General features: G+C 30.5%; 3 protein-coding genes and 1 long non-coding RNA gene across 4 annotated transcripts; 1 reads left to right on the top strand and 3 right to left on the bottom strand.

Annotated features, from left to right (window-relative positions):
* The first annotated feature begins 5,146 nt into the window (after positions 1 to 5,146).
* LOC106431848 (homeobox-leucine zipper protein HAT7-like) lies at positions 5,147 to 8,805 on the top strand. Its single transcript, XM_013872683.3, has 3 exons — positions 5,147 to 5,599; positions 5,804 to 6,234; positions 6,718 to 8,805. Exons 1-3 carry the CDS (start codon positions 5,428 to 5,430, stop codon positions 7,024 to 7,026), a joined length of 912 nt encoding a protein of 303 aa, XP_013728137.2. The 5' UTR covers positions 5,147 to 5,427; the 3' UTR covers positions 7,027 to 8,805.
* Positions 8,806 to 9,988: 1,183 nt separating this feature from the next.
* LOC106431843 (galactose mutarotase-like) lies at positions 9,989 to 12,514 on the bottom strand. The gene is made up of 6 exons (XM_022711631.2): positions 11,715 to 12,514; positions 11,573 to 11,622; positions 11,324 to 11,447; positions 11,118 to 11,225; positions 10,713 to 11,022; positions 9,989 to 10,484 (listed from the first exon to the last, which is right to left on the bottom strand). The coding sequence occupies exons 1-6, from the start codon at positions 12,418 to 12,420 to the stop codon at positions 10,175 to 10,177; spliced, it is 1,608 nt and encodes a 535-aa protein (XP_022567352.2). The 5' UTR covers positions 12,421 to 12,514; the 3' UTR covers positions 9,989 to 10,174.
* A 509-nt stretch (positions 12,515 to 13,023) lies between these two features.
* LOC106431825 (probable WRKY transcription factor 72) lies at positions 13,024 to 15,229 on the bottom strand. Its single transcript, NM_001315864.1, is given in 4 exon segments — positions 13,024 to 13,866; positions 14,024 to 14,137; positions 14,258 to 14,797; positions 15,143 to 15,229. Coding segments are annotated over 4 exon segments (1,584 nt in total).
* Positions 15,230 to 20,098: 4,869 nt separating this feature from the next.
* LOC106397788 lies at positions 20,099 to 24,139 on the bottom strand. Its single transcript, XR_001279825.3, has 2 exons — positions 21,292 to 24,139; positions 20,099 to 21,221 (listed from the first exon to the last, which is right to left on the bottom strand). It is a non-coding gene; the product is annotated as an uncharacterized LOC106397788 (long non-coding RNA).
* Positions 24,140 to 24,401: the final 262 nt, after the last annotated feature.

Here is a 24,401-nt window from a genome sequence, read left to right as displayed (position 1 = left end):
TCTTACATTTATAATAAGGTTTCTCATCTAAAAAAAATTTAAATAGGTGAGATGCTCCATTATGAAACATATTTAAGACACTGGAAAAAAACAAAATACTTATATACGATTGAATTAATTGTTTTAAAACAAATCTATACGTAACTGATGAGCACCCGTCATAAAATAGTGAATGTTGCCATACCCTACATTTTTATTGTGACTACCGACACAATTGTTCTCACCGTTGGTCAAAGGAAACATCTAAATCTCTCTTTTGTTTTCTTTCTGCGATTTAGAAAATACAGTAAATAATAGCAAAAGTAGAAAAGTGAAAAGGAAAAAGAAGAGAGAAAGGGGAGATGAAAAGACTTTACATCACGGTTAAGGTCGTTATCACTGTTTAACGGTATTGTCCTTTCCCGCGTTGTTTGACTTTTCAAAACCTAATTTGTTTTCATAGTTTTTTTTTTGAAACACTATTTGTTTTCATAATTATATAACAAAATTAATTACGATAGCTTGGATTAGTAAGTAGCAATTACCAAGCTTTCAATGAAACGTAATATTATCTCCTATTTGTTTCGTCAGTATTAAAATTGAAATACCTTTTGAAACGAAACATTTAAAAACATAAATAAAAGTATAAATGACAATTGTTTGAAAACATAAATAGTAGTAGAAAAAATAAAGTAAAATGCCTTTTTTAATAATTTCATTAGTATATTACATTAAATTTCGTTCCATATTTCACTTAGTTTAATAATTTTATTAATTATATTACTTTAACAATACATCACATCATTATTTATATTACCATAATAATAATAATAGTTCATATTTTTATTTATTAGTTAATCAACATTAACTTTGCGTCGATTATAAAATCAAAAATGTAAAATAAATGGGTTTTGCATATAGTTAAACGTTCGGTTTAGTTGTTTTACCGTAACTTTTTTTTAGTGTCAAACAATGAAAAATTACGTAGGTAAAAAAAATATAATTCAAAGCCATGTTTTAATGAATAAAATAATAACTTAAATCAAAATAATAAAAATATATTACATCTATTTCCACTTAATTTTTTACTAAATAAAAAACTCTTCTTATTTCACTTGATTTAGCTAAACACATAGAAATAATCATTTTTATTAGCTTATAAAATTAGTTAGACATGAATATTGGCTATCCATTTAGATACAACTTATTTTTTTTAAATTAGGCACTGCTTTAATATTATAAATTTATGTGTGGATTTTGAGTTGGATCCTACTGGGCCTGGATGAGTTTGATTCTGATGTATAGAAACCTAAAAATATCTAAATAATAAATGTACTTGAAACGAGTTCGGATATTTGTACCAAAAATAACCATATTACCGGATTCGGTCAATATCTTTTGAATATAATTAATTATATTACGACTCATCTAAAATATATAACACGAATTATGATATACGAATATTAATGTATAAAAATATAAGAACCAATACCCCGCATGGATGCACGGATTAATCTCTAGTTTTATTTAAGACATTATCTTCTATCTGTTTCACTCTATTTAAGTTGTTAAATATCGCACTTTACTTACCAAGAAAATGAAAGAAATACTAAGTTACAAAAAAAAATGAAAGAAGTATTAAAATATATATATATATATATATATATATATATATATATGAAAGAAATAAAATTTGATGACATATAGGATATAGCCTTTAGCATTATCCTGGCTACAGAACCGAAGTCTCTGAAGGGCCGAATAATTAGGCCCATAACTTTCACGCGCGTAATTCAAACGTAAACAAGGAAATAAAAATATGTGGGCTGACCGCTCAGCTGCTTCAAAAGGGGGTGGGGGAACAGTTAAAGCACCGAGTAGCGAAAGTGTAGCAAGCCCATATACACTGGTTCAATTGTTTCAGCCTGGTGAATTAATAAATAAAAAACTGTGACAAAATTTTTTTTCCTCCACTTCTTTCACACACAAACTAGCATTTGAATTTAATACTTAGTAAATTGTTTAGTGCACATAAACAAAAATACTTAGTAAATTGTTTTGTGTGTTTCTTCCCCCAACCTTTTTCAACACTAATATGTATCTCTTGAAAGTGATAAATAGTTAGTTCTCATACAGGCTTGTACCCTTAATCAAGGGAAGTTAATCATCTTTCAGATATTCGTTCAAACGTGACCCAATCTAGTTCTAGATGTTTTGCTTGCCGTATGATAATAGTTCTGTAAAACGAACGTATCGTTTTGGCTTTGGTTAATCAAGATAAGAAACAAAGATGATTAATAATACTAGTTTTATTTGAAAAATAATAATACTATACGGTTAACATAAGAGAAAAAAAGGATAAAAAAAACTCGTTTTACACAACGAGGTAAATGTAATTTTTGGTCGGCCTTCTGTTTGCCAACGAGTTGCTTTTTCAGTCTGTAAACTTTTTGATGGTTTCGTGCTTGTCTGGGGGTCTGGTGATTGCCAGTTTCTTTGGGCGTAGGCTTTGTAATTGGATCTCATATATTCCTTTCTTAATTCTATAAAACTAGATGAAAAATACATATATATATATATATATATATATATATATATATATATATATAACGAAATAAATAAACCCATCAAATTTTTTTTTTTAAATAGAGATTGGAGAGTTAAGTGTCCCAAGAGAGAAGCAGAGAGGTAGAAAAGAAGCAGAGCACATGGGAGCAGTGGAGCTAGTTGGAGAAGCTTCAGATCATGTATTTATATTTTCTTTATAATAACATCTAAAAGCATTCAATAATTTTCTGCAACAAAAGCATATTGCCAAAGAGGATAGATAGATAGGTGTTAATACTCTCAAATCTTCCTTATACAAGCATGTGAAAGACCTTGTTGTAGGACAGGTCTGTGACACTATACTGTAGGACCCATTCCTAAAATACTAACATATACTAACAAATAAGATCAAATTTTAAATATAATTTGATACTGCGAAAGCCACCACAATACCACATAGATATGAGAACTGGAAAACACTAGTAACGGGTCTTATATCTTTTTCTCATATACCTTAGATACTCATAAAGACTCTTACCAACAAAATATAGTAGAGTGAAAGAAAGAGCATCTCAATCATCATTTTTTTCAACTCAATCAACATTTCTACTAACATACAGTTCAGAAAAACACATGTATAATATCATTATAGTCAAAAATCTTTTTTTGTTACTCGGGTAATCCAAACTAGTCTGATCCAAATTGAAAATATATAAAAATCTAATTTGAAAAGTAAAACGACTTTTATTTAAGTTTGAGTGGTTTAGAAAAAAAATATATCCATTTATATCTAACTCAACTGTATTTTATAACAACTTTTTCTTGTTTATATCTTTAGCATAAATTCATATAACCTTTTTTTATGTTTACAATATGAGATATAGAAGATGTTTAAAAAATATTTAGGCCAAGTGCAAAAGATATATATATATATATATATATATAATTTCAGTAGTTATGTTAATATATTTATTTTGAGCCAACGTTTAAAAAATATTTAGGTCATATGTTAATAAATATAATTTCTGTAGTTATAGAAAGATGTTTAAAAAATATTTAGGTCATGTGCAAAATTATATTATAATTTTGTTATAACTTATATATATATATAATTTCAGTAGTTATGTTAATATATTTATTTTGAGCCAACGTTTAAAAAATATTTAGGTCATATGTTAATATATATAATTTCAGTAGTTATAGAAAGATGTTTAAAAAATATTTAGGTCATGTGCAAAATTATATTATAATTTTGTTATAACTTACATGTTTGAAATGGTTTATGTTTTTTCTGTTGATATAATTGAGTTACTACTGAGTATTGATTACCACGAGTCTGAATAATAATTGATACGTTTGGTTGTTAGAACATACATAGGTCGGTGCATCCTGTGAACGCATTTACCTGTTGAGAAGAATCCACATGCCTTTAAGGTCTACTGTGGAATGTTCTTCCGAAAACCAATGAGTCAGCGATTGTAAAAAGCATTCAAACATTTTAAGAAACTTAATATAAATATGCGACGGTACGTAAAAACCTAATAGTTGATAAATTCAAGAATATAACGGTGATCTACGCACTATCAAGTCCCAAACCTTGTACGCACAAATTATCAAACAAAGTCCCACGTTAATAATTACACAAATAAAAATCTAATATATAAAAAAATGTTCAATCTATTAGTACGATATATTTTAAAAAAAAAATCCATGTGAATTTGAACTAGGTTCAAAATAGACAATATCATATCATATTAGTCGGATAATATAGAATTAAACACATAATTTTACAGTTCCAATACATATTACATTGAGATATTTGAGAAGTATAGTATGCTTAATGAATGATTGAATTGTTATTTATATTCATTAATGTTAGTTAATGGCCTTAATAAACGAATTTAGTCCAGCAAGCATACCACTCCAACTCTCCAACACTATTAGTATTGATGGCAATTTTCCTGATACTACGCCTACATTCGAGGATTAAGCTTAATGGGTGTCATCATTTTCTTGCTTATTTTGGCTTATATTCTTAAAAGATTACAGGTTTGTAAATAGTACTCTCTCCGTTTTTTTTATATAAGTCGTTTTAGAAAATTTTTTATGTTTTAAATTATATGACGTTTTCAGTTTTTTATGTAAAATTTATTAACACTTAATGTTATATGACCAATAATAATATACCTTATATTTTATTATTGGTTGATTTGTGGTTAGGTAAATAATTATTTTTGTTTAGAAAATATAAAAAGTTAATGATTTCTTAATCTATGTGCATAGTTCTAAAACGACTTATATTAAAAAAACGTTGGGAGTACTAAATATGGATTTGAGAGTACATCTTAAAAATTAGGAAAGAGTTCAAAAATTAACATTGATTATTTATTTTTTGATCTGAATTTATTTAATCATACACCCGCGCTAACAGTGATCGTAAGGATTTTAACTGGGTGACAAAGTAAATGTAATTAAAAAATGTCAAATCAACTGTGTTAGGTGGTTTCATAGTTGTATGTGTATGGTGCACACAGAAAAAAGTTTTACATGTATGTATCTTAATATCACAACGTTAAACAGTGCATAAATGAAGTGGAAAATGTATATGTCAAAGATCCATGTGGTATTAACATTTAAAATTTAAATTTTCCCAAGTGTCGTATACAAATTAGATCAAAAGAAAGATCAGCAAATGCCATAGAGCCTAAATGGTATAAAAGGGTGGGTCCTATACAAATCTCTCATGAACTGATCTCTTCATCATTCTTCTTCTCCTTCTCACTAAACTATCCCCCACAAGAGAACTTCACGATCCTCCAAACAAGTTCTTGATCTAATAACAATTCCTAGGAAGAGTTAATCATTTGGTGGGCTTTGTGCGTGTGTAACATACACGTTTGTATGTATATGTATGAGGAGGAAAAGAGCAATATTGTTAATAGTCAAGAAGAACTGAGATTGGAGATGGCCTTTCCACAGCATGGATTCATGTTTCAGCAACTTCATGAAGACAATGCTCATCACTTGCCTTCCCCTACCTCTCTCCCTTCTTGCCCTCCTCATCTCTTCTACGGTAAGTACCTCTCTCTATACATATACATAATTACACATGTATATAATAGTGTGAAAAGGGTTAAAGACTCTACCAAATAATGATTTGGAGTTGTAAACCTTTTATGGACTCTAATCACCGTGGAATTCACATAATGAATACATGTTAGGAGATTAGTCTGGATCTTGAACTTGATTTTAACTTCTTCTTTTTTTGGGTGTATAGGAGGAGGAAACTACATGATGAACAGATCAATGTCGTTCACGGGAGTATCAGATCACCATCATCTAACTAAAAAAAGCCCGACCACGACGAACATGAATGATCAGGACCAGGTGGGAGATGAAGACAATCTGTCAGATGATGGGTCCCATATGATGTTGGGAGAGAAGAAGAAGCGGCTTAATTTAGAGCAAGTTAGGGCATTAGAGAAGAGCTTCGAGCTAGGGAACAAGCTGGAGCCTGAGAGGAAGATGCAGCTTGCTAAGGCCTTAGGGTTGCAGCCTAGGCAGATTGCGATATGGTTTCAGAACAGGAGAGCTAGGTGGAAGACAAAGCAGCTTGAGAGAGACTATGATTCTCTCAAGAAACAATTCGATGCTTTGAAATCGGACAATGATTCTCTTCAAGCCCACAACAAGAAACTCCATGCTGAGGTATATTTTATATTTCATCACGTAAATTCCAAAAGCTAAATATTTTCGATAAAAATGAGATGAATGTAACATAAAAATAAAATTAAAAATGATACGCAAGTTTTTAACAAGCCACTAGTCTATGAATATAACTAGGTTCATATGTATATGATTAATCATGAATTACTATCATTCATCAAGCATTTACTAAAAGAAATTCTTCATGGATTAACACGAAGTATCTGTAATATAAAATGCAATTAGATTGTTGACAGGCTCTTGATCCAACGCAAAGATGTTTGTCAAAATAACATTATTTTTTTATTGCCTTGAAATAAGATTATTGTGTACATAAATTTTAAATTAATAAAATTCCCATGTGCTTGTGAGTTGACATTTACGATAAGTTATTTTAGTATTTAACAAATTAATAAATTTATGCGAGAGTAAATTTCTCCGCTAACTTAAGTTTACGTGTGGTGATATTGGTACACACAAAAACAGGTTGTAGCATTGAAGAAACAAGACCTTAAAGAGTCAGGAAAAATCAAGAGAGAATCAGCAGAAGCTTCATGGAGCAACAATGAAAGCACGGAAAATATTAATAATAGTTCAGAGGGGTTGAAAGATCTTTTCCCTTCTACAATTCGATCTGTGACAACGAGCACGACCTCGGCTCATATTGAACATCAGATGGTTCAGGATCAAGGATTTTGCAATATGTTCAATGGTATTGATGAAACGACGTCGGCTGGTTATTGGGCATGGCCTGACCAGCAACAACAACATCACAATCATCATCATTTCAATTGATTATATCGTCCAAGAAGAACATCATAATCCTGATCAACATCCTCATGATATCATCATTACCATCATCAAAAGAAAATTTCGTTGATTTTTTTTTTTAATTTGAGTATTTTTGAAATTATTTGTTACTGTTTCAAATGACATTCCATCGTTTTTTTTTCTCTCTTTTGCTGCTTCTTTTGGGTTTGTAGAAAGTGGGTGTATAGAGAGGATATTCAAATTTTTTAGAATGATAACTTCTTGTTTAATAAATGAAATTTGTGTCTTCCAAAATATTTTTTGAGATCAAGTATATGTATCATATATAACAACCCACTACTTATTAAATTATTTCTGAATGATCACTACTTATTAGTTGAAATATATAACTAGAGATTTTTGCCAGTAGTGATTAATAGTAATTGCTAAGTTAATATTGTGACAAACTTGAGAAGTTGAAATGCATAATCGACAAAAAAAAATTGATAAAAGAATAAATCAGATGCATGTGCTTTCGAGTGGGGTTCCAGCTCTGTCATTGACAGTTCGACACAACATATATAGTCATGAAATATATTTTATTTTACCAAATGCCATGAAGTATTTTATTATATCTGATATTTTTCATGTAAAATATTAAAAGACCAGAAAAGGAACATGTAATATGGAAGGAAGTTATTATTTGACAATTTTAGATAATAATGGTAGTGGTAACTGCCGAACTGGTACTCTGGTAGATGAGAGAGGAAGAGTACTGGAATCACACATTCCAAAGACGAAGAAGAAAAGTCCAATAAGAGAACAGATTTGAAACTGTGTTTAGGAGAATCGTTCATTCATCTAGCTAGCTTTTCGGATCTCTGGATGCTTTTGGGTTTAATTTTAAAACTATACTAAAATGTAATATTCATATATTTTATCATTATACAAGAAAACAAACAGAGTACCGAATATTTCTCTTCTTTGTGGCTCTCCATGTGACCTCACTGCCACCATCACTTCACTTCCCACAGAAAACTCAAAACTTGCGACTGTGAAAGTTTTAGCTTAGCCGCATCATTTTAAAATACACAATATACATTTATTTGTTTTGAACCCACGCAGTGTTCGTTTGGTGTCGCATCCAATTATTTAATATGACAAAGCATCCGAGTGAACTTTTCACCAAATAATCTGTAACGGATCGTTTGTGTGAGACCAAAGTTACTGAAAGATAATAAATTTATGATCAGATCCTAAAATCATTTGCCAACTGCGCTCGCTAATATATTCAGATGTGATCCATATTTACGTACATACGTAATATGTCCCACGTACTTGCATACGCAACTTTATGGAATATACTAGTTTCTGACCCGCCCTAGAAAGGGCGGGCATTTTTTTGTTTTACTTTATTTTAAAATAAATTAATTTTCTTATTTAATTTTTTTTGTAATGATATTTTTTTTAAATCATATTTGTGTTATTTTTTTAATTATTACTAATAAATACATAAATATAATAAAATTTGAAATTTGTTGCGATATTTTGTATTTGATAATCATTTTGTATGTTTCATAAAATAACCCTAACCCGTAGATAATCTTAATAGTAAAAACATCAAATTGTTGTCATATATAATAACTTTAGTTAACCTTCACCTTTCCATTAAGGCATTAACATTAAACTGTCGCCATATTTAAACAACTTCTTAATGTATATATTTTATCTTTATTTCAAATCATAACTGTTGCCATATATGATAACTTACAGAGAAGTGGATTCCACCTTTTGTGGAAATAAGGTCGAGGATAGTATTAAAAAGCAGTAAGAAATGTAATGAAATATATATTGATTGAAGTACTCTAGCGGGTATATTCAAACAATGCAGTTATCAATAGGTCGATGATAGTGTTATATCATTTATATGCAGTTATAAAATAATTAGTTGGACTACACTTATATCAATAGGTCATGTTCCTGTTTTAATAGAATAGATATAGCTAGATAGCATGTGAGATCATGGGGGTCTTCATATATTTTATATGGTTTGTATTAGAATTTTGGTTAAGCGCACATGTTTATGTTGATGGATAATGGATAGGTCAACTGCTAAATTCTCTGTTTTCTATCGTTTCATTAGTAAACACCGTCATAACGAATCGACCCGCGTTAATGGCATTTAAATGTATTTTAATGTATGATCTTAAAGTTAGAAGTAATAAGATTTCATTCAAATATTGATATTTCATCCTTACCAGATACCACCATTTGTGACAAAATCTTACGAAAAATTCTGACATTCCCATTAAACACAGCGTGGAGGACATTAATTTATACCATTTTAAATATAATTGCTTGTGAAATGTACCTAATAATAACGTGTACGTATACATATAACTTTGAACAACAGAATGTACAAATTGATGGCCACTAATGAAACATCCGCAAAGGATTCTATACATCACATTTCATTCAACATCTGTAAATTGGTAAATTATAAACTCATTCTTCTTATATACTTTGATTATTTCGTTCAAAAGGTCTAATTACCAAACAAAAGAAATCTCAGAATATTCTATTCTTAATCACAGTTTGAAAAATAACAAAAGCTAAGGGGGGAGACGAGAAAGTCCACTCCCACGAGCGACATCTCAACATCTGCCTAAAAGGTAATTTGTATTTGATTGGCTAATAAGTGAATAAACTCTCCAAAACTATGCTTTGTATAAAAAAAAAGACGTCAAGATTCTTTTTTTTTTGGTAAAAGACGTCAAGATTCTTGAAAACACTTTGTGCATGTGAGCGCATCTCCTTGAAATTGATAGTTGCTAATGTGGCTCCTTTTTTGACGACATTCAATGTGTCTCTCAGATACAATTAAACCCTTCGAGGTATTGATGGAATTTTTTAATCTATGATATTTATATGGTTATGTGAAAGAAACGATATTTTTAAAACCAAAAATTACTTATGAAATGAATTTTGCATACCAAAACAAAAAGAAAATAAATAAAAAAACTAGTGTTACAAATGGATGCATAAACTTTGTACAGATGAATTAATTACACGTTATAGTTCCATGAAATTTGAAAGATCGAGAGCTATTATAGACTTACAATCTATCTAGTTTCATCTTTGTGAATATTGATTTTTTTGTCAGGTGAATATTGATTATAGTTCCAAAGGCACTCTATGAAACAATAGAAAACTTGAAGAGCATGGTGTGTTTGTATGTTTTCCCTGGTTCAACAATCTGTGAAGGAAACTTAGGATTATTTACTGAGTTTGGATAACCTTGCGTCTCTAGACATAGTCCCGCGAAAGCTTGGTAAGTCGTCCCATTCTTTCCCTTGATATCCTTTAACATTCCACCGGTATAGAATTGCAAACCGGGTTGGTTTCCGGATAACTCCATTTTTCTCCCAGATTTCTTATCTATGAGTTCCACGATCTTCCTCATCTTATCAGCTTTACCATCTAAGCAATAGTTTATATCATATCTGCAAGAAAAGAAAAATCAATAAATACAAATATACCATTAGACAGAGCTAGTTTTGATCAAAACCTCATGAAACATTCGTCTTGACTTCTAAACTCTAAAGAGCTATTAGTCATATGTTTTATAGCCTCCAAACCATAATTCTTTTAATAATTAAGATTGATCATAAATGTTTAATAGTCTCCAAAATCTACCTAAACTTATGATTTCGCAAAGTGTATGTACTCACCCTGCTTTAAGATCCTTCATATTATCTTTAATAGGACGGAGTTGGAGAAAATCGTACGATGTTCCTTTCACTGGAGATATTTCTCCGGTGGGAATGAGTTCACCGTCGACAGGAGTGTAACTTGACCCGAGGATCTGTATTTCTTCAGACAAAATGTCTCCAGCGTTATGACCACCAAGATTCCAATAACTATGATGAGCTAAGTTTATCGGAGTTGCTTTATCTTTAGGCTTTGCCTCCATCACCACACTCAGTTCATTTTCTTTGTCAAGCTTATAAGTCACTGTGACATTGACTTCTCCGGGAAACCCTATTGATACAAAAAGAAATAAACTAGTAAAATCATTAAATGTACTTTCTAAAAAGGCCTTGGCGTGGAATGAAACAACTGAAAAGAAAAAAGACCTTGATCTCCATCAGGACTTGTGTAAGTGAATACAATATGAGGTTTCTTGCCATCATACTTGTGTTTTTTAACTCCCCACACAACATCGCCAAACCCTTTCTTTCCACCTAAATTAAACAAAAATGTTAATTAATCATCTATCATTATACTCTCAAAATCGTAATTAAATTAACTAATTATGTTTTAGTACTTATAATTAATTTACCATGAAGTGTGTTTTTGCCATCGTTGGCGGTAGTCTTGTACTCTTTACCATTCAGTTTGAACTGGGCCTTTCCTATTCTATTCGCTACTCGTCCCACGGTTGCTCCAAAATAGACCTTGTCGGTCTAATGTAGCATAATACAAAAGTCAAATAAGTCGTCGTAAGAAATAAAATTCATAATAAAATAACATCAAGCATAAAAATATAAATACATGGAAAATAGTTTTTTTTTTCACTTTTTATACGTACCTTATAGCTTTTGACGCTATCATAACCAAGAACAATATCACCAGCTTTTCCTGAAAATTTAGTGACAAAATTTAAATAAAGTGTTTATAAAATAAGAGTTTGTTATTTGATTGCCAACATTCAAAATGTTTGGTTGACTAACCATTTTTGTCCGGGAAATGAAGAGACATGATTGAAGCACCCCAGTTTGTGAGTTTGATGGTTATATTTCCCTTCTTGAGCTCATATAATCCAATATTATCTTTTTCATTATCATCCGCATCAACCTCGTCTTTATCATCATCGTCATCGTCATCATCGGTGTCATCATCAGTGTCATCATCGGTATCAGATTCATCTTCATCATCATCATGTTCACCCTTCTTTTTATCCTTATGCTTCTTTTCATCATCCTCATCATCATCATCATCCTTCTCACTACCATGTTTATGCTGATGAGCGCTCTTCTTCTTATCACCATCCTTCTCGTGATCACCCTTTTTATGCACCTTATGCTCTTTCTTTTCATGGTGATCACCCTTTTTATGCACATCATGCTCTTTCTTTTCATGTTCATCATCTTTTTTATGCACATCATGCTCTTTCTTTTCATGATGATCATCCTTTTTATGCACATCATGCTCTTTCTTTTTGTCCTTTTTATCAACATCAGAACCGGCTTTGTGATCATCATTCACCTTTTCTCCTCCTTTCTCTTCATGTTTACTTTTATGAACAACTTCAGTCTCTTTCTGACTACTCTCCACATCTTTTGATGTCACTTCCGTGTCGTGTGCATATGACAAACTTCCCACAAATCCTAATGTAACCAATATAACCAAACATAATAAAATAGAAACTCTCGCCATGTTCAAGAAAAAGAAGAAAAAAAAATTAAAAGTAATATGATTTATTTATTTATTTTTTATTGAAACAAACTAAAAGTAATATGAACTGAACAAAGATGAATGCTATGCGAGTATTTATAGGTTGAATGTTATTAGATAAAAGAAGACAAAAATAGGAAATTGCGAAGAATTGGTGATTCGTAGAGAAGTTAGGAGATAAAACCGGATTGCATCAAGCTTTTAAGAGATGAGCACAAACACACAATCGTTTCTATGTGCCTCAGCCTCACATAATCATTTGGGCCTTTTCATTGAATATTTCTCATTTAAGCCCATTTTCTTAGGCCCACTAAGGTTGAGTCTACCTTTTTTTGTGACAGCAGGTTGAGTCTACCTAGAGGGAAAGCATTCATAATTTCATATTAATGCATTGCTACAACTAAGTTCACATCAGTTGTATATTTAATTTGGTGTATATGAATAGGCATCGCACTAACTCAAATAAAAACACTTATGAGAAACGGACTTAAAAAGAGTTAACATCTTTGGATACAATACTACAACACCTATTTAAAAAAAAAAACACCCCAAAAATTAACAATGGAGTTTCTTTTGATAGAGCTACTAGCTTTTCTCTTCCTTGTTCACGAAACTAGTCGTGGAAGATGAAGAAGAAGAGTTCTTGAACATAGATAACGGAGGTTGCGACGGTGGTTGATCCAAAGACGCACCCGTTTGATTATTTGCTATTATGTTAGACATCAATAAGCTGCTAAAATAGCCTCCACATCCTTTGATGTTATTCGTCGTGGCGGTTTGCTGAACATTGTTGCTAATAGGATTCACGATCTGTTTCTCCCCGTTGGATCCAACCATGGATGAGATCGCAGCAGCAATCACGGTCTGGAAACTTGGGTCGGAAGTAAGCGCTTTCGTTAGGGTTTCAGTTAAGGACTGACTATTTTGGACTGTTTTTCCTAGGTTGGACGTCCCAAATTGCACATTGTTGTAAGGATATGGAGTATAAGAAGAATACCCACTGCCCCAAACCGCGGGTATGCTGAGAGTAGTTGATGATGATAATGATGGATTAGAAGAGAAATTTAGGCTTGTGGATGGGAAGTTTTGGAAAGAGTTGGAGTATTTGTTGAAATTTAAAGAAGGCAATGAAGAAGAGGAAGAGTGTTGTGGTGTAGTGAGGTCTAGAGTGACTGTAGGATGTAATGGAGAATGAAGTGTGGGTGAGTAGAATGATTTGTTGTTGTTGATGAATCTTGAATTGTCGTAGAGGTTGTTTCCGATCATTTCAGCGGCTGATGAGGAGGAGGAAGAGGAGCCGGAGAGGAGCATGGAGGCGGCGGCTGAAGTAGTGGAGGCCATGGTGGTGGCTGAGAGAGGAAGAGGGTGGCTGTGTGTTCCTTCATAGGTTGTGATTAGTATAGACATGTCGTCTGCACATCTTTGAACCTAAAATATCCAATATAATTGAAGACAAATAATTAAAAACACAATAGAAGACATGTCTTTTGCTTGATATAGTTTCTGTATCATATTATTGTTCTTCCATAATTATAAAATCATGATTAAAATGCTAGGAATAATTGATTGTTTTGTTTATATGTACCTGTTTTCTAACGGGACATCCAGGTGCAACAGTGCATCGATAGTATGCTCGTGGACATGGGTTTCCTTTTGCGATTTTTTGACCATATTTTCTCCATTGACAGCCATCATTCATCTACACATCATATAATACAATTTGTCCTAATCAGTGATCATATATAAATCATAATCAAATAGTTTGCAGTGCTTAAAGTTATAGATCATATAAAATGTATATATAAATTAAAGGACGTACCGTTGGTGTGTCACATCTCGCTCTAACGCAAACTCTAGCTCTCTTTACATTATTCTGCTGACCGGCCTCTCCTTCAACATCGCCACAGGAGGCAGGTGCTGGAGAGCTTCTCTTCCCGGTCACTTTACCTGACGGCCAAGTTTCTCCGGAGCTATTTTCCTGGCTAGATAAACTCCTGTTACTGAATCCTAACGTCAAGCCAGCCTTGGTCAACTCTTCGTCAGCGTTGACTTCTTTATCTTCCTTTTTAGAGGTGTTATCACTAGGAGAAGAACTTCTTTTCCCGAGTGAAAGAGACACAAGCTCGTGTTCTTGATCAAAAGAACTCAAGTCCGTCGTCGACTTCTGAAGACCAACCATGTTTTGATCTTGTGTTGGGTTGTTTGAAGGTTCTTGTTGAACTATGTCGAAGAATCTGAGTTTGAGAGACTTGTAATCACTTTCAATTCGTTCGAGCATCCCTTTAAGCTTCTCGTTCTCTTCCTTTACCTCGGTCATCTCGGCCTTGGCAGATTCAAGTTCTTGATGATCGTCGTCACCCTAAGATCATTGAATATATTTATTTTAAGATCCCAACTAAATCTAATTTGTTCCAAGAGAATTCTTTGTTACATAAATGATAATCATGGCGGTCCATACTAAATTCTAACGAATTATTCAAATCCTATATCAAAAATAAACTTCAGATGAAGAATATAATCTTCTAAATTTTTTAATGAACGGTAAATATTGAGTGTTTTAATATTAATTACGATACGCAAAGCCAATTTATACAGAGTATAAGATCTATCTCAGAATTACATAATCGCATACAAGAAAATAACAAATCTATTTGCCTTCCATATACATATAGAATTTTAAATATGTGCACATATGAGTTGGTACCTTACTAGCTTCAAGGATTTGAGCAGATCCAAGAAATTTATCCTTAAGAAGAGAATCTGAAGTGGGTAATTTCAGAAGAACCTCCATTTTTAGAAATAAGAAGAATGTTATCTTCTTCTTTGAATTTTGTTCTTCTTTTGTTGTCTTTTTCTTCTCCACAGACTTGATAAAACTCTTTTACTTATAGCCATTTGTGTAGTTTCTTCTAGGGGACCCAAAACGTCAACACTTCAACATGTTCAATTTTTTATTCTATTTTTATTGAATTTCGGACATTTTCCTACAATCATATCTGTGTTATTTATTTTAAACTAACTAGCGGAATATAAATAAATTATTTCCTGACTTTGTTGGTGATAATACTACTTCTCTGTTGTAATAGGGACACAAAGAATATTACCCCTGAACAAAGAAAATAAATGATCAAAGCAAGTATAAGTTTTGTAATCAAAATCTCTTTTTAAAACAGTAATTAAATATCTTTGTTTCATATGTTTGAACATTAAGAAACGCATTTTCAATAAAAATGATTCCCAATATATAAATATTTAACACTAATCCCACAATATTTATAATTCAATTTTCTTGAGCCAATATTTAAAGTAAAATTACAAGTATGACATTACTGAATTTAATGAATAGTTTTCAAAAGGAAAAATCTGATGATTTCACATAAAGTTCTATTTCTTGTTTTTTTCTTAACTGAACCATTTGTAGATAAAGTTATACATGGATCTTGGTTATTTAAATGTTTGGGTATTATGAAAATATCCTAATGCAGTAAATGAAATTAATACAAGAGCCTAATTTTACGGCGCCAAATAGAGATTGTATAATGTGAAGGGAGATATCCTTGAAGCTTCATGGAAGAAGACTTCTTCTATCTCTTGGCCTGACATCACATGAGCATTCGTCAACTCTTTAAATCTTATATTACTTGTTTAGTTAGTGAGTTTCTTAGCAGTCCATCATCATCGAAAACATGTTATATATATATATATATACATATATGATATATATTCTAAACATGAATAAGGTTGCACATTCATATACATAATTACATACAATCAATGCATTAAGTTTATCTAAGTGTATCACATGTCTGGTCAACAATCGACAGTGTTGCATAACAACGGTATAGTTCGTCAGCTTTTATGTTCCACCATTCTAGTGACAAAAGTTGTTTTCTCAATTAGTGTTTCGAATATTTTTTTCTGTGTATTATTTTCTCAAAATTTCAATCACAAGTTCGTTTATAATTAGCAATCTTAACTAAAAGGAACAATATGACGTCATAAAATTATATAAAAAAAAACAAGATATTTAGGCTATCAATACTTAAAAAAGCAATTTTGTATTAAAAATTATGTAACATATATAGAAAGCAAACAAAAATATCAGGCATTTTATTATAGTGGTATATATGTAAACCTAGTCATATGGTTAGGCCAAAGGGTGCGTATACCGGTCAATACGCAGGTCACACACGGTAATTATATGATTTTGTCAACTTTGGACAGAAAACTAATGGTTTCCAATGTTATTATCATATTTGTGTCACATCTAATTTCATTTCATTATTTACATGAATGTCAAATGCTTCACATAGTTGTCATATTTTATCAGTGGCGTACGGCTGCATGGCGTTGAAAAGCGAACATGTATTATTTGCTCAATTTTTTTATCATTTGCTCAATTTTGTATTTTTTTTTTTTGAACACCAGAAAAAAAAAATACAAAATTGAGCAAATGATAAAAAAATTGAGCAAATAATGCATGTTCGCTTTTCAACGCCATGCAGCCGTACGCCACTGATGAAATCTAATAAATGTTCTAGTTTTTTTATTTTAAGAAACAACGAAATAATTTCTACTATTATTTATAATTGTACAAATGAGCTTCGGTCGTATACACTATTATCGAAGAGAAAAACATTGATTTGTGTTTTAAAATAGTTGATTTTTTTGGTTGAAACTTGAAACACAAAAATGAAGCTATATTTTTATTCTGGAAAATAACATAAAAATATAAACTAATATTAATTTAGCCAATAAAAAAAGGGCAATTGTCAATCATAGCACATTTTGAAGTTTACGTCTCAAAAATAGCACTAGAAGGAGAAAGTCACAAAAATTACATTCATTAAAGGGTAAAATATCCCTAATACCCTTAGTTTAAAATTAAATAAACAAACAAAAATAAATAAAATAAATAAAAAAAAAAAAAAAAAAGAAATTTTTTTTATAGTTTCAGATTATATGTTTTCAGATTCGAAATTTTTATAATTTTTTTTTTGAAATTTTTTTTTATTTTTTTTTTCAAATTTTCTTTTTATAATTTAAAAATACTTTTTGAAACTGTTTTTTAAAATTTTTATTTTTTATTTTAGTATTTATTTTTTATAAAATTTTAAACCCTAATTCCAAAACCTCACCCCTTAACTCTAAACCCTAAGGTTTAGATTAATTAACTCAATGGATATAAGTGTATATTTACCTCTTTAATGAAACCTATTTTTGTAACTTTGAGTCTTGAGTACTACTTTGGGAACAAAAACTTGGTTTAGTGATATTCTAGTCTTTTTCTCATAAAAAAATTATAAAATATTATTAGCCATACAGTTTTAAATAAAATTAAAACTAATATCAAAATATTATGTATTTTGAAACATTAAAAATTCTTCAAAACATTAATCTATTTTGGAACCGAAGAGTATTAATTAGCTAGCCACTTTCTCATTAGTCTATATACTAGCAAATTGTCGTCTTTCCTGTCTCCAATTTTTCAAACTAGACAATTATTTCAAATCAATACTAATATTTTTGAGGAGCCAGTACATAACTAATTATAAGAGAACTGGTTTAGTTTTTGATGACACAATATTAAATAATTTTATTTCCTTAGGCCAAGTTGAATCTTGAATACTTAATTTGGTCTCGATCTAAGTTTCCAATTTCTTTTGTTTTTGGGATCTGAGCTGCCGCAGCTTTTATAATAAAAATTCTTATAGTAAACATTTTGATGAACTCAACTTACATTATTCATTTGCTAAATTATTTAATATAAACAAAGACTTTCTTGTAACTATTATAAATGTGTACAGTTCATTATATGGTTAAGTAAACAATCGTGGTCGCAATGTGGTTATTGTTTAACCATATAAGCAATGAGATATAAAATTAGCACGTCTCACATTAACTCCATTAGCTAAGTAAAATTAATTAGTAGTTACTAGCGACACGGAAATTTCAAAGATTTATCTAATATTTTGTTATTTTTATGTCATTTCGACTACCGTCGGACTAATCCATAAATATAATTTACATTTTTAAAATCTAAAACTGCTTCATACCCTTTCGATAACTACTAATCTTTCAATTCATTTTAAAGACTGGTGATGAAAGTTTAATATTTTGATGTGGAAATTATTGATGGCTTAATCATCTATAATAAGACAGGACGATTATCAACATTTGGTCTTGTTTAGACATTAGAAGTCTTTGGTCAACTGTATTGATTTTTAACATGTTTGCCAAAAAAGAAAAACTGTATTGATTATTTTCTACTAATTTGCGATAAGTTTGTTTATTTCAGTTCCAGTGTAATTAGTTATGTTCATATGGCCGCACCAGTTCAATAAAATCAGCAAGGAGAAAGTTTTTGATCTTTTTTCAGCAAATGAGTGAATGAAAGGGTCAATTACTACCATGTCTCAGCGACTCGCAAGACAGATCAGATCTTGACCCGACGTTTGCTAGTTTTCTAATTACGGTTTGTATTTGAATTACTCTCAAAATTATAATATATATATATATATATATATAATATTTCAAGAATATTTCACAAAAGTAAATGGAAATGAGTCAATGATCTTCTTGATTTTATTACTTCTTACGTAAGTCTCTACGGTATCTTTTTTTTTTTTGAATAGTCTATATGGTATCTATAATATATGATCTCAAATGAATATTGATATATATGTCACACATTATAATAATAATTAGTGAACTGGATTAAAAAATCAGAATAATTAAATCAAACTGAGAACATATATAGTTTCTTGGCCTCATTATTCAATATATATATATATATATATCTACTAATAATAGCAATCCCAATTAATTCCAAAGTTTGTGAATCCCACTTATGTTGAAAGATTGTGTATTTTCTAAAACATGTCAAAAAGTGTTGTGTCTTTTCAAAATAACTACTTTGGTTGTGTTGTTTCATAAAAAAACTGAAATGTATTAGTTTGAAAAATTGTGTCTATTCATTATAAAATTGTATATTTTCATAACAAACTGAATATTATTAATTTTTAAAATTGTATCTTTTCATTATAAAAAAAATTATATATATAATAGCATACCAAAACTGGTGATATCATCACTTTTTAAAAGAAAAAAGTTTTAAGTCCAACAGTCATATTTGATTGAATTTAATGATATAAAAAAACAAAACTGCGGTGCATTGCATCTTTTTACCGAATAGTCTCCATCTCAAAACAATACAACTCTTAGATGAAGCATCCATTATCAATCTATATATATGTGTTTTTAAAGACTCATTCATGTTATCGTTTTCCATCTCCTCTTAAATTATCTTTCCACCCAAAATCTCAGAATTGATTTAGGCACACTCGGCTTTTTTCCATATTTGTTTCGCTCTATCATTTATTTGAAAAGTTTTTTTTTTCCTGAAGGAATGTTGTCTATTTGATTTTTGCCTCTTTTTTCTTTCCAAAATGTGTTTTCCATTAAATGAAGCTTGTTTGTAAGATTTACAAAAGGTAATTTTTAACTTGTATTAACCTTCGCAAAAAGAAATATAACAAGGTTAGAATCAGACCCAAAAAACTCTGATATCTGAAAAAGAGTTATTCATTCCGAAACCTTTCAATACAACTCAATATTAAGAATCACAAACATATTTAGTGATACAAATAAGCATAGGTAAAATAAATTAATATATATAACTAAAGCCAACCTGAAAACAATTTAGCATTTGCTGATATAATTATTACAATGCGTTTTCTCCTCGGGTTGCTGAGAGTTCGATTCAAAATCAATATTGTCTCAACACAACCCTTGGATTAAAGGTATTCTAATCTCAACCATTCTCTGTTTTAAAAATAAAATAAATCTATATATATATAAAAATGTTTGCCTCCCTCCTGTGATGCCACCTCAGCATCCAGGTCAGAAAGTCAAATCATGTAATGCCGACACGTGTCCCTCTTTATTTATACTCTGCGTTTTGCCAAAAATCACTCTTTCGGTTTCATTGATTGATGTCTCTACTAATGGATTTCTATAATAACTAAACTACATAACAGGCCCATCGTTATTAGCCCATACGGAACATAGTCACCGCCTTCAAAGAAAAATGCACTAAAGTCTTTACCCCACTCTCCCCCACTATCGTGCATTCAAGACCCTTCATTACTCCATAAACGGCATGAAACCTTGATCTATAAATAAGGTTTTGATCTTCCATGAAATGCATATCACTTCCAACAAATCAATCTCATTTTCTCTTCGAAGCATGAACACCAACATAGCCACCTCGAACCTTCTCCTATTCGAAAGTTGGCCGATGACAGCTTGCAAATACAGATCTACTTCCTCGCATTCTGAAGAATTGGTTTATTGTTGAATATATCTTCTCCACCGTCTTGAACATCGCTTCTTCACAGCCACAGCCACCACAATTCTCCAGTGGTTCCATAACTCATTCAAAACGAGAAATCCAAAAACAAAACAAGAAAAAAAAAGAAAAAAGCAAAGATTTTGACGATTGGTATGCGGTTGACGCGGTTCAGACGGGTGAAGAAGTTCGCCGGTGGATCAAAAAGGTGAAATCAACAGTGGTGCCGGTGAATAACACGAAGAGGCTAAAACGATCGGCGAGGGATCATGCCAGATGGGTGGTGAGGCTGGCAATACTCAAAGATCTATCTGAGAAGAAGAAGTGAGAAGCTATTCTGGCAAAATAGACCAACTGAATAGTCACATCAAACACAACAGCTGGCACAACAGCTCGCGAAATGAAATACAGATTCATGTCCTAAATAATTTTCCTGCTACAGATATTTTCATTAATCAAAACAGAAAACAGATATAGAGATATGTGAGAAGAAAGATTGATACCGTCGAGAGGTTTGATGTTGCCGTCGCGGCGATCGACGGAGAAGCCTTGATGATGCGAATCTACTGGTTTGATGAAGAACTTATTGGGAAACTCCAGAAGCTCGAGTTGATCGTAGAGCTTGAATCTAATCGAAAATGGAGTGATCTCCATTAACGCGATTACGAGGAATGTTCGAAAATAAGATTGAATTGAATTGAAGGATGATTGATGTTCGGAGTTTGATAACAAAGGAAAGGGATTAGAGAAGGGAATGTCAAAGATGGTTCTATTATTTTTCTTTCAATGTTACACGTGTATATGGTCGAAGCTTATGGGCTTTACTTACAGGATGGGCCTTACACCGGTTGATCAAGTAAGCGAAAAAGAGAAAATCAAGTATTCTGAATAATTTTAATAATGCAAATTAGAAACAATCAGATGAATAATTTGACACACTAAAGCAAAATTATCGAAGTTAATTGGTTGAATCAAATCAGACTATAAATTGAGATGATTCATTTTAGATTAGAAAATGTGGCATATATTTTACTCACAAATCATTTAGATGCAAGCAAACATGCATAATTAAAGTTTATAATTATCTTGGAAAAAATTAAAAAATTACATATTTTCATTAAAAATGTTACTTTTATCAAAATATAAAATATTATTTTTTCGCTGCAACTGTAAAATCATATTTTGTTAGAAATGTAAAAGTTTAACTTTTCTTCACAGTTGTAAAATATATTTATGTAAAAATTATCAAATCTAAATTTTCACTAAATCCATATTTTTTATAACGAATGTCTATTATATCTTCTTAAAACACCAAAGCCTAAGCATCGTATATTTTTTAAGATCCAATAACCATATAAATGATATGTATCTCTGATTATTCATTTATTATTTAAATGGTATACCTTTTTGAATTAATTTGACTCACTAAAATAAATGTAACTGATCTCTAAACATTAATTATGAAATGGTTGATATATGTTAATACCACCTTCAATTTTTAAAAAATGACATAATTTTTATAAATAACGATATCTATATAATTGTGGCATGTAGAATTATACTTTTAAAAATTTATATCTTTGTAAGTTTTTAAATATGGTAATGATTTTTTTTGTGCACCAATAAATATGGTAATGAATATTAACTCATAACCATTAGTCTATTACTACTATAAATTATTTATATATATAGATTATTTTTGGCAAAACTATAAAATAAATTAATATTTACAAACTCATATATCACTATTTCTCCTGTTGTAACAAAAATCTACGAGTAATAATAAACACATTAAGTTATAGCCATCACACGTTAGAAATGCTCACACTGAATGACGATACAACATGAGATATCACTATAACAATCATAGCCAAGATGATGAAGAACGGCCAATGCAACAAGATATATCATATTTAGAGTTGGCCAAACTTCAAGGACCACTGTCAACAAAGTTACGTAGTCATAACCAAAATTATGAAAAAAATTCATTTAATAAAAAGTCTTTAAAAATGTTTCAACCCGCCCCCTTCCCCCCCACCCAAAAAAAAAGATCATTTTATAAAAAGGTCTTTAAGCCATTTGGTTATGCTGGCAATTAATCAAATACATTATTTGTGTATTCTATAAATATTTCAAAGAATTTTGTTATACCCTCATTACAAACGCAAGTTTTTAAGTGGTTGATCAAGTTTTTTTATAATAATCTATTTAGATATAGAATCTACATAAAGAACATAGTTAAATTTTTTTAACTTTCATTCTTGATTAAATCATTCAAACATAGAAAACGTAATCAATCTTCTATGAAGCCACCTCGGTAAAGGAAAATCTCATCTTCTCTCTACAACTCATTTCTTACTCGATAACTTTCAATAGTTCACATTAAAATCTCCTAAATGGTCTAAATAGGCAACATAAAATTTTGAAAAAATTTTTTTCTAGGATTTTAGTTTAAGATTAATAACTTAGAAAATAAGCGCAAAACAAGTTCATATGAAGTTATATTTACAAGCCCATCTATCAATCACTTTGTTTACGATTTAAAATACTACTTAAATTATTCGTCTACTCAATAATATATTTATATCACATTACTCAATAACTAATATTTACTCACATATATGATAGAAGTGCAAATGGTAATAAAGATGTGATTTGTTGCGACAGTTCCAATAACAACTCTCTCATTCTATACAAATAACAACACACCATTAGAAAACTAATACTTATCGAATTATCTTATGCCATAACTCTAATTGTTAACTTATTTCTGTGCAACGACTCTAATATTTAACTTATAATTAGTTTTCCAAACAAAAAAAAAAACACATCATGTCACATAATTAACATATATCCCGCGCGTAGCGCGGGCTTGCCCTAGTATAAAATATAGAAAAGTGCTTCGTTTCCGTAGTGTCGTTTTATGTTTTTGTCAAAAACAAATGGTCAACCCTTGGATTAAAAAGTGTGCAATCTCAACCATTCCTTTTAAACAATAATAATAGTGACTATGAAAAGACAAGTTTGTTTTTTCATTTTTTTTGTGTTTCAAAAAATGAAAAGACAAGTTTGTTTCTCTATATGGATTGCGTTGTTTCATAGGTAACCATTCGGAAAGGAGTTGCAAAAACGATTTTCTTGATGACGTAGGCAAGACAATTTTGTATCCTTTAGATCATAAAAACAAAAAGTTCTGACCACCGGATTGAAACTTTTTTTTTCCTATAAGAAAAATGATGTCAGCGGGTACAAAATATGTTTGTGATTATATATAGATTACGAAAAAGTATTGGCTGAAGACGTAAAGTTATGTTTTAACCATTATGTTTATAATAGTATCATCTTAAAATAAATACATTTGATTTGAAAAGTTGTAACTGTTCATATAATTATCACTTCAGAATAACTAATTTTAAATTGAAAAATATGACTATTTAAATTGAAAAGTTGTGACTATTCATATAAGTATTATTTCAAAATAAATAAATTTAAACTGAAAAAATGTAACTATTTAAATTAAAAAATTGTGACTATTCATATATGTATCATTTCAAAATAACTACTTTTAAATTGAAAAGATACGACTATTCAAATACAATTTTGAAAATCTATA

Source organism: Brassica napus, chromosome A3 (assembly GCF_020379485.1).
Source record: "Brassica napus cultivar Da-Ae chromosome A3, Da-Ae, whole genome shotgun sequence".
NCBI classification, from domain to species: Eukaryota; Viridiplantae; Streptophyta; class Magnoliopsida; order Brassicales; family Brassicaceae; genus Brassica; species Brassica napus.
Note: the sequence above shows the minus strand (reverse complement) of the source record. Positions and strands in the feature narration are given on the sequence as shown.